Here is a 10,563-nt window from a genome sequence, read left to right as displayed (position 1 = left end):
CCACCGCCTGATCATTTTCTCATATATCATCCTCCATAATTTTAATTTTCTTTTCCTTCAATTTCTTTTACCATAACTCCCATAAGGATTATTTACTTATTATATTGCTGCAAGCCATCTCCGATCTCGTCTTCTTACCACACAGATTGGCGAGCCGGCATTTTAACTGCCCAGTGAAGATTAAAGTTTGGCTCATAACCCGCAGTGGCGAGCCGGCATTTTAAATGCCCAGTGAAGATTAAAGTTTGGCTCATAACCCGCAGTGGCGAGCCGGCATTTTAAATGCCCAGTGAAGTTTATAGATTGGCTCATAACCCGCAGTGGCGAGCCGGCATTTTAAATGCCCAGTGAAGATAATGAAGTGAAGATTTTATTTAAAGTTTTTTTAAAAAAAGTTTGTTTACAGTTTGTATTATTTTATTTTTAAAAGGATTTGTAATAATAGACTTTGTATATTAATTATAATATCCCTGTATTTTGGCCAGTTTTGTATGTAAAGGTTAGTTTTAATTTAAACGAAAATCAGGGGTGTTACAATTTCGGGTTAGTTATTATCAAGTTATTTGTGGATAATAATCAGTTTGCAACAATAAAATTCGTGTCAATTCGGGTCGTGTCAAGTTCGGGTGTCGGGTCGAATTATTTGAGTCGGGTCATTCGGGTGAGGTCAATTTTGCCAGGTCTAGGGGCAATTGAGGAGGAGCTGTGAAAAATCTCTTTAAAAAGACTGTTACAAAAAAGACTCTTTGCAAAATAAATCTGACTCGAATTTTGCCAAACACAAACCCCGCACGCCGTACTCGTTTGATAGGTGGTTTAAAAAATGTAACCGGCCAAAATTTTAGTACAATTAATAACATTTTGGCATGAATCTGGCTTCTCTATTAAACCAACCAAAGTACCAAACCAATCATTTTATTCATTTATTCCCTTCCCAAAAGTCAAGCCCTCATTCCATCCGATCGCACCCGTACCCTCCCGACAATGACAAACTCCTCAATCTTGAACCCAAACCCGAACCCGAACCCGAAACCACTACTCCTAATCAACCGAGTACCCGACTACAATGTCTCCTTCTTCAAGCACCTCTCCTCGTACTTCACCCTGCTTGACCCCACCGCTGAGGTGGGGTCCGACAGGGACAAGTACAAAGACCTCCTGCGGGCTCACGCAAGCGGGGTCCGCGCGGTATACTGTATGGGTTTGTCCCCATTAAGGAAGGACACGCTCGACTGCCTCCCAGCCGTCGAGTGTGTGGTCGGTACCGCTGTCGGAACCGACCACATTGATCTAACTGAGTGTCGTCGCCGTGGGATAGCCGTTACTAATAATGGGGACGCGTTTTCTGATGATGTCGCCGATTGTGCTGTCGGGTTGTTGTTGGATGTGCTCCGGAGTATCTCCGCTGCTGATCGGTTTGTTCGGGTCGGATCTTGGCCTCTTTCTGGGGCTTATCCGCTTGGTTCCAGTGTGAGTTGTTAAGTTTCTGTCTTTGGATTTTCTCATTTTGAATTGCTGATCTTGTTATTATTGTAATGGAAGAATTTACATATAGTTGACTTAATTAAACCGGGATTCGTAGAGTCGAGAGTTAGGGATGGCAATGAGTCGGGTCAATTTTCACCTGCATCAGTTTTAAAACTTTATTTAAACTGTCCGTCCTCCCAGCTAATATATAGGAGGGAAAAATTCTTGTGTCCTCCATGAGTAGGGTACTCCTTAGAGCTAAGCTATTATAATATTCTACGTATTTGATAAGATTGCCTTTTGAGTGTAAGTAGTACCCTCCTCCCGGAGGAGAGGACACAAGATTTTTCGGGAGGGAGGGGTTCTAAACTTCTAACCCATGAACTATTGTCACGATACCAATTTTACGAGTAAAAGCGAAACTATGTAAAGTCCTTGAAAATTGAAGTTGTCCTTTCCAAAGTTAACAATGTAAGAAGAGCGAAAATATGTCAATTGTGTTTCCGTTAGTTTGAATACTCGAGCGATTAGAAAGATCAAAGACTCCTAAAAGGTTTAGGTGGTACAATTTTCTTTTCTGAGTCGAATTGTTATTTGTTATTTCTGAATATTGAGGATTCTTATCGATAATTTATAGCATTTAATTTGCATCTGAATTATCAAAAAATTGAAAATCAATGGAATGGCATTTCTGGTACTTGCAGTTAACAAGAAAGAGAGTAGGCATTGTAGGCCTAGGAAGCATCGGTTCACGGATTGCCAAGAGACTCATTCCATTTGGTTGCACCATTGCATATACCTCAAGGCGCTATAATCCCTCTGTTCCATACCCTTTCTATGAGACCGTTCATAAATTGGCTCTTGAGTCCGATATTCTCATCCTTTGTTGCACCCTGACTGACCAAACACACCACATGATAAATACGGATGTCATGACCGCCTTGGGAAACAAGGGTGTATTGATCAATGTTGGTCGTGGGGGTTTGATCAATGAGCCCGAGATGGTGAGGTTTTTAGTGGAAGGAAGACTAGGAGGAGCTGGTCTTGATGTGTTTGAGAATGAACCAAGCGTGCCTAAGGAGTTGTTTGGTTTGGATAATGTGGTGTTGTCTCCTCACCAAGCTGTCTTGACTCCGGAATCAATTCAGGCCTCTAAAGATGCTGCACTAGCGAATTTGTTGGCCTTCTTTGCAAACAAGCCCTTGATAAGTCCTGTAAAATTTGATTAAGCTTCATGCCTCCAAACTCCGAGGTATTTCATTAGGGTTTAATGAAAGAATCATGTATGAATGTCTTAATAAACTCGCTGCTTTATCTGATAGTAACTGATACGGAGCAGTAGGCAATGCCATTCCCTGAATTTCCCGGTTAGGTTTGCAAGGTCTACCACTTACTAATTTTTGATGAAATAACCGGCACATCATATGAATCAGTCTCATTTTAATCTCATTACGTGACTGTCTTAAACGAGAAACTGACCAAACCAATCCTGCGTTGATGCAGCTGTTAATTCTACTATAGTAAACAAGGAATGCAGAAATTGCAGAGGGAGGAACACTGCTGCTCACAGAGAAAGCAACACAGAATTCCGGTTACATCACTGAAATTAGAATGCATAATTTAAGGAATTGCACCCGGGTTAAGCTACACCAACTCAGTAATAGGAATCATCACCAAATCTATAAATAGCTGTTACGGAGTATTATTTAACACGGAATAACTAACTAGGAGATCATGAAATGAAATTGAAATTCGACTAATTCTCATCTTATTACTATGTTAAGCTAAGAAACCAAGGGCTTTCTCAATCACAGACTCACAGTCCACTGCATTCTCCATTACTTTACTCATTTCAGGCATATAGGCCTATTAATCCACTGAATTGGCAGCTTGTCATAATTAATCAGCAATTTCTATTTCGAGCTCGTCTCGTTTTCATCCATTTGGTTATATACAAGTACCGGTGCAACACGGTGTTAAACAAATATATTGTAAAACAGATTATTTTGACAACTTATTTTTACCATATATGGCTATCTTGTAGATAATTAAGATCCGTTTTACACAATATTAGTACAAAATCGCATTAAAGAGAACTACTCAGTGGTAAGTGATGTTTATAATAACACATAATGCACGTCATTCTCACTAGCCTAACGCATACTTTTCCAATTCCACTCGCATTTTCAACAATGGCAAACTCCAAAACTCCTTACCAACCCCACCCAAACCCAAACCCAAACCCGAAACCACTACTCCTAATCCACCGGGAACCCGTCCCTGGACTCTCCTCCTTCGAGCACCTTTCCTCATACTTCACCCTGCTGGACCCCACAGCAGACGTGGGCCCTGACAGAGAGGCCTACAAGGACACCCTACGGGCCCACGCAGGTGGAGTCCGAGCTGTGTACTGTTCAGGGCTGTCCCAACTAGGGAAGGACACGATGGATTGCCTTCCTTATTTGAAGTGCGTGGTCGGGTCCTCTGTCGGAACCGACCACATTGATCTTGCTGAGTGTTGCCGTCGTGGGATATCCGTTGCTAATATTGCTGACGCTTTTTCAACTGATGTTGCTGAGTACGCTGTAGGGTTGTTGCTGGATGTGCTTCGGAGAATTTCCGCTGCTGATCGGTTTGTTCGGGTCGGGTCTTGGCCTCTTTGTCGGGAGATTCCACTTGGTTTTAGTGTAAGATGTTTTTTTGTTATCCTCAATTCTCAGTTTGGGTTGTTCGCTGATCATAGTTTCTTTTTTTTTTTTTTTTTGGTTACCCAAGGGAACACACTCGAATGCCCTGCAAACCCGGGGACCATTTAAGTCATCAAGGTTGCCCTTGATGGCAGGTGGATCTGCAAAGACTCTCGTGTGGAGTCGAACCCGGACCTCTCGATTCGTTCTTGATTTTGCAACGCTTTGAGAAGACTCCGTCTTCCACTACACTCAAGCCACTTTGGTCTGATCATAGTTTCGTACAATATATTTTCATCGAGTTGAATGCTTATTATTTGTTGAGAATTCTCATGTATAACATTTGAATTGAACCTCAATCATGAGTTCATGACAATTGTGTTAATTGCAGTTAACCAGGAAACGAGTAGGCATTGTAGGTCTAGGAAGCATCGGTTCACGGGTTGCCAAGAGACTCATTTCATTTGGTTGCACCATCGCATACACGTCAAGGAGCCATAACCCATCGGCTCCATACCCTTTCTACGGCACAGTCCATAACTTAGCACTTGAGTCCGAGATTCTCATCCTTTGTTGTACCCTAAACGATCAAACCCGCCACATGATCAATAAGGATGTCATGACTGCCTTGGGAAAGAAGGGTATTTTGATTAATGTTGGACGTGGGGGTTTGATCGATGAGGCGGAAATGGTGAGGTTTTTGGTGGAAGGAAGGCTAGGAGGGGTTGGTCTTGATGTGTATGAGAATGAACCAAGCGTGCCTAAGGAGTTGTTTGGTTTGGATAACGTGGTGATGTCACCTCATCAAGCGGTTTTGACTCCTGAATCGCTTCAGGCTGCTAAAGATACTGCATTAGGGAATTTGCTGGCCTTCTTTGCCAACAAGCCATTGCTAAGTCCTGTAAAATTGGATTAAATTAAATTTCATTCCCCCCAACGGCCCAACCCACAAGATGTGTTTTTTGTGTGTGTTGATAATATGAATAGATTTATGGCAAAAAAGTATGTATGAATAGATGTAAATAAAGGTGGTACAAATGTAATTAAGGTAACACAATGCTTGACTTCTTATGAATTTGTTCTCTTATTAATTGTTGAATGAGATGGCTTATTGTAGCATTTTTGTGTTGCTAAGTGCCAACATAAGGGTAAGGTACTAAGGTTGTATGGATCTGATTGTCCTATATCTTTCCATTATATTTGCAAATTATCTTAGCGGTAATCATTTTATTATATTATATATAATATATATATATATATGTGATGGTGCGATCATACTAGCACTAATGCAATATATCCCATCGAACTTGCAGATTAAGCGTCTGCGAAGTAATCTTAGGATGGGTGGCCTCCCTGGAAAGCGCTCGTGTTGAAGGGGAGCCTTAGCGCACACCGGTTAAGGTGTTGCTTTGTGACCGTGAGGTCACGGGTTCAATCTTGAGCGGCTCTTTGCCATTTTTAGCAAGCAGGCGGCTTCTCAATTACACCCTTGTGGTGGGACCCTTCCCCGGATCCTCGCCTAGCAGGGACGCTATCGTGCACCGAACTGCCCTTTTTATGTGATGTGATGAAGCCAGCCTATCAAGTGAGTAGGTCTCCTGAGAGACGGTCTCTTAATAAGCTTTATTGAGAGATCATTGTACAATTTTAAGAAAAAGTGGTACTAAAGGTAATAAAATAGGTACAAATTATGATTAATGATAAAATGGGTACATTTATTATGTAAATAGGTACGAAATTACAATGTCACGATCAACAATAAAAAGGGTAAGAAATACAAATAAAAGGGTACGAAAGATTGGTCTCTCAATAATTTAGTGAGAGACCGTCTCTCCCAAGTTTTAGTGAACCATTTTATATCATACGTGTCGATTTTTATTTTCACAAAGATCTAAACAAGCTAGTTGAGAACCTTGTCAATAATGACATGGCATATATATAGTGAAATCAAACGGAATCAAATAAATGAATTCACTCCACACATTAGGCCGTTACCTTATCTCCCAAAAGATCCTTCAAAACTCAATCACTCAAAACACTCTCTTGTCTTTCTTTCTCAATTTTTCCTCACCTCATAATGCTCAGAGTATCCTCTGTTTTACCATTCCCAATTGATCACCTTCTTGCCACTCACACCTGAAAACTTTGCACCTCCAAAATAAAAAGTACTAAAAAAATGGCCTCAAAAATTGGGGTTGCTGCTTTAACTTCACCAAGATTGTTCACTTCTCCACTTCCCAAATCAAGAAATTCCGTTTCATTAGTTTCTTCATCGTTCAGGGATGAATCCACTCGTTTTACGGGTTCTAGACGTGTCACGATTCGGCGTAAATTCATCTTACTTGCACCAAGGGCTACAACTGATAAACCAGGTCTTCTTTTTGTTTTTTACAATAAATTTGTGAATTTCATGATTTGGTGGTAAAAAATGGTGTCTTTCTGTATTTAATGATTGAATATTTCTAGGGATTTTAATTTGGTTTTTATTTTTCTTATGCTCAATTATTCTTTTGGAATGGGAATGTTTGGAAATTTTGTCTCCAACCTTGTACTGTTCAAACCTATTCTCGGCGCTCTTTTCGTCACAATCATTTGTTTATTTTTATTTTTACTGTTTTGAAAGGGGTAAACAAATGATTGAGACGGAGAGAGTATATAGGAAAAGTAATTAGATAGGATTGAGGTTCCTTTACAATATTCATATCAATTTCATGAACATGTTTAGTTAACAATATAACCATATAGGAATGTAATTTTACAAGGAGGGGTAATTCAGCAAGTTATTCAATTAGACAGGAGTTGAAACTAGCTAGAAATGTGGAATTAATTCATTTTGACAAAATAATGGAAACAATCCATATATACTGTCCCCATCTTGTGTCCTAAAGTATTACTGTTTCTTCTGACACAATCTTTGATTATACAAAGATGTGTAAATCAAGTTAAATTGATAGTGTCGGAAGATAAAAGTGATGAGACACCAGATGGAACACGAAAGTGGGATCAATGATCCTCTCTTCATTGAAACTTGGGGTAATGCATTGGTGATCTTCACATTTCAATGGAAAAATTACAAGAAATTTCTTGGGTGTTTTGATACATTACCATCAGGGTAACAATGTTTTATCATTCGGTGAAACCCTTTTACACTATTGCCGTGAGCAGCCTTACCCCATTGTTAAAAACATCTGCACTTCGTTTCTGGATAACTAGTAAATTGATGGCAAACTGTATTATTTCAGGGCAGCAGGTTGAAGCCGGAGAAGAAGAGGTAGATAGTAACATGTTACAATATTGCAGTATCGATAAGAAGCAGAAGAAGTCGCTTGGAGAGCTTGAACAAGACTTCCTACAAGCACTACAAGTATACACATAGTAACTCCTTGTTTCTGCGTTTCTGTAACCTACTAGTTCTCTGACTTTGAATTAGCTGCATTGTTGATTGTTTGCTTGCCTTATATATGACCAGTCGTTCTACTATGAGGGAAAGGCGATCATGTCAAATGAAGAATTCGATAATCTCAAGGAAGAGCTTATGTGGGAAGGAAGCAGCGTAGTCATGCTAAGTGCGTTCTTAATTAAACTACTTATTTATGTCAAAATTTATACGAGATGGTTTCACATACAAGACTCACTGCTGATGGATTAATTTTACTAATCAGGTGGTGATGAGCAGAGGTTTTTAGAAGCTTCAATGGCTTATGTAGCCGGAAAACCAATTTTGTCAGATCAAGAGTTTGATGACCTCAAGTTGAAACTTAAGGTCTGTACTTTCCGCTTTACGCCTTAAGCTTGTCCTAGCTTCCTTATCATGAATCCTTGACACATTTCACCTTTGTAGACGGAAGGAAGTATGATTGTCGTAGAGGGTCCTCGGTGCAGTCTCAGGAGTCGAAAGGTATGTCATTTACTTGTTGGATAACTCAATTAAGCTTGGAAGTGTCTACTCGTCTAAATTAATATTTTGTATGCCGTAATATAATTTGAGCTTGACCATATGTATTTGAGCTAGAAGGGTTTCTTCTCTTCTGCTCTTCTGATAAGCTTCAGTATGACAGGTTTACAGTGACCTGACAGTCGACTACTTCAAAATGTTTCTGTTGAATGTTCCAGCTGCAGTAGTTGCCCTTGGACTGTAAGTACTAAGTAGCATCTTCTACATCTACTAATTACTCTTAAAACAATATGTTCGGATACAAATTTACTTTTTCGGGGAAAGTTAAAAGAATAAAGACTGAAAGACCTAGGCAGACATGTTTTGGTGTCAAATACTAGCATGAATTACTTAAAAATGTGACGGACAGGTTTTTCTTTCTGGATGATTTGACGGGATTTGAGATCACGCTGCTATTGGAGCTTCCAGAGCCATTCAGCTTCATTTTCACTTGGTTCGCTGCATTGCCTGCGATACTATGGATATCCCAGGCCATCACTAAGTTGATTGTCAAAGATTTCCTTATCTTGAAGGTAATATTACTGCCACTCTTATTAAAAGTATTAATGATTTGTATAATTTAAGATTAAGATTGTAACTATAGGTTGTGTACTTGTGTTAGGGCCCATGTCCCAACTGTGGTACAGAGAACCTTTCGTTCTTCGGGACTATCCTTTCAATTTCCAGCGGGGGAAACGCTAACAAGTTGAAATGCACCAAGTAAGTTTCTGCCCACACATTCTATAGTCCCCATCTATTCACTGCAAGCATTTTACAATGTCGGGGTCCGCCAAAACCGTCTCTCTACGTGGTATCCCTCATTTTTCGAAAACATCACTGGTACCCCTAAACTTAAATAAAAACCTCTCAAAATACCCATTTTTTCGAAAACTAAAAAGCATCACTGGTACACCATTGGAAATGATCCGATTCAGACCTTAAATGACCCTATAAAAGCACGATCAAAACCAAGCCGACCAAACACCTCCCGAAGTGCATAGTATACCCAAAATGATGGATTCGTACAGAATAAGACATTTGTCATGTCTAGGTGCATACATCTGATTCTCATACCTCATCATTCATGAGAGACTTTGTGACACGCTTGAGTTTCGACTATTCTAATCAGTGTCAAAACATTATTCTCCAGCTGTGCGACAGAATTAATCTATGATTCAAAGAGTCGCCTGATAACCCTGCCAGAAGGAAGCCAGGCTTGAGATCAAGGTACATGCGATGCCAATATGCCATACTTCTAAGTTTGCTGAAGTTATCACCGATATCATTGTAAGTTGTAACTACTATAATGTGAATGCAGCCTTTGTACAAGATAGTGTAGATTCAAGCATATTACAAGGTGTGTTGGGGATGCTGATATTGCTTTGTCGTTTGAGACGAGGGACCAAGATATTTCATTTTTTTTTCTCGAGCTCTTGTGGTGATCTATTGACATTTACCGAATTGCCAATAAACACTTGTGTAATACTGTAAACCATGTATATTCCACATTCCACTGCAGTCTTTTACTACTACTCTACTAGTCAGGGATGCATACGTACAGTTATCATATCCTGTTCATATAATGTATGTATTCTCTTCCAAGATCTTCAATCGTGAATCAAACAGGCCATTTCTCTCTTCTATTCTTTGATTTCTTACCACATACCATTTTTGTCCATTTTTAAATGCTTTGACCCGTGTTGAATTTGAGTTTTGATCTCGAATCCTTACTCGAGCATAAAAACTTGAAAAGTGTGTTTAATTAGCAACTTAGCAAGCATTGCTCTTGCCTCTTTTTTAGTGATTTATTTGTTTCTACCTTTGACCGTGCGTTTTCGACCTATTTAAGACTACTTTGTTATTGTTATGATAGCTTAAGTTTACCACATCACCAAATTAAGGTATACGAACCAAAGTTGGTTGGTGTGAGTGGTAACGGCTCTCATCTCTTAAACAAGTGGTAACGGCTCTCATCTCTACTAGTCAGGGATGCATACAGTTATCATATCGTGTTCATATCTACATAGTATAAAAGTTGGGTTTTTCTTTGGCTTCTGATTGGCTGATGCATTTGAGAGAATTGGTTATATATGAGACCCCCCATGATTTATACAACATTTAATTACTCTCTCTCCTCTCATCTCTTTTCGTCAACTTAATTTTTATCCTGATTAATCTTATTCGTATATTCATATTCATATGTTAAAAAGCTTATGATAAAAAAAAATTAAATACATTCAATCTTACACTAAAGACAAAATAAATGGAAAATTGTACTGAAAATTAATATAAATTGGCCAATTCATTTTCTTCAGAAGCTTTTATTTTCATTTTTTCTAGACAAATCTTCATTGAACATTATACGTAGTAGAAAATAATCAAGTTACTTCAACAAAAAAAATCAATCAAAATAATTTGTCTTTACTATATGATATTTATGATTGATCAGATTTTTGTCTTTAATTAAATTATTAA

General features: G+C 39.0%; 3 protein-coding genes across 3 annotated transcripts; all 3 read left to right on the top strand.

Annotated features, from left to right (window-relative positions):
* Positions 1 to 827: 827 nt before the first annotated feature.
* On the top strand, positions 828 to 2,821 carry LOC141659017 (glyoxylate/hydroxypyruvate reductase HPR3-like). Its single transcript, XM_074465713.1, has 2 exons — positions 828 to 1,470; positions 2,172 to 2,821. Exons 1-2 carry the CDS (start codon positions 985 to 987, stop codon positions 2,694 to 2,696), a joined length of 1,011 nt encoding a protein of 336 aa, XP_074321814.1. The 5' UTR covers positions 828 to 984; the 3' UTR covers positions 2,697 to 2,821.
* Positions 2,822 to 3,485: 664 nt separating this feature from the next.
* On the top strand, positions 3,486 to 5,283 carry LOC141659016 (glyoxylate/hydroxypyruvate reductase HPR3-like). Its single transcript, XM_074465712.1, has 2 exons — positions 3,486 to 4,154; positions 4,546 to 5,283. The coding sequence occupies exons 1-2, from the start codon at positions 3,600 to 3,602 to the stop codon at positions 5,068 to 5,070; spliced, it is 1,080 nt and encodes a 359-aa protein (XP_074321813.1). The 5' UTR covers positions 3,486 to 3,599; the 3' UTR covers positions 5,071 to 5,283.
* A 988-nt stretch (positions 5,284 to 6,271) lies between these two features.
* LOC141587309 (PGR5-like protein 1A, chloroplastic) lies at positions 6,272 to 9,731 on the top strand. Its single transcript, XM_074408761.1, has 10 exons — positions 6,272 to 6,526; positions 7,397 to 7,518; positions 7,624 to 7,720; positions 7,817 to 7,917; positions 7,996 to 8,052; positions 8,213 to 8,289; positions 8,459 to 8,621; positions 8,711 to 8,808; positions 9,239 to 9,315; positions 9,407 to 9,731. The coding sequence occupies exons 1-9, from the start codon at positions 6,331 to 6,333 to the stop codon at positions 9,306 to 9,308; spliced, it is 981 nt and encodes a 326-aa protein (XP_074264862.1). The 5' UTR covers positions 6,272 to 6,330; the 3' UTR covers positions 9,309 to 9,315; positions 9,407 to 9,731.
* The last annotated feature ends 832 nt before the right edge of the window (positions 9,732 to 10,563 follow it).

Source organism: Silene latifolia, chromosome 6 (assembly GCF_048544455.1).
Source record: "Silene latifolia isolate original U9 population chromosome 6, ASM4854445v1, whole genome shotgun sequence".
NCBI classification, from domain to species: domain Eukaryota; kingdom Viridiplantae; phylum Streptophyta; class Magnoliopsida; order Caryophyllales; family Caryophyllaceae; genus Silene; species Silene latifolia.
This window is presented reverse-complemented; position numbering and strand designations above follow the sequence as displayed.

Coding starts and splice junctions, on each gene's coding strand:
- LOC141659017 (XM_074465713.1), top strand. CDS start 985: ATGACAAACTCCTCAATCTTGAACCCAAACCCGAACCCGAACCCGAAA. Junction 1,471..2,171: donor CTTATCCGCTTGGTTCCAGT/GTGAGTTGTTAA, acceptor TGGTACTTGCAG/TTAACAAGAAAGAGAGTAGG.
- LOC141659016 (XM_074465712.1), top strand. CDS start 3,600: ATGCACGTCATTCTCACTAGCCTAACGCATACTTTTCCAATTCCACTC. Junction 4,155..4,545: donor AGATTCCACTTGGTTTTAGT/GTAAGATGTTTT, acceptor TGTTAATTGCAG/TTAACCAGGAAACGAGTAGG.
- LOC141587309 (XM_074408761.1), top strand. CDS start 6,331: ATGGCCTCAAAAATTGGGGTTGCTGCTTTAACTTCACCAAGATTGTTC. Junction 7,519..7,623: donor ACTTCCTACAAGCACTACAA/GTATACACATAG, acceptor ATATATGACCAG/TCGTTCTACTATGAGGGAAA. Junction 8,053..8,212: donor GCAGTCTCAGGAGTCGAAAG/GTATGTCATTTA, acceptor TCAGTATGACAG/GTTTACAGTGACCTGACAGT.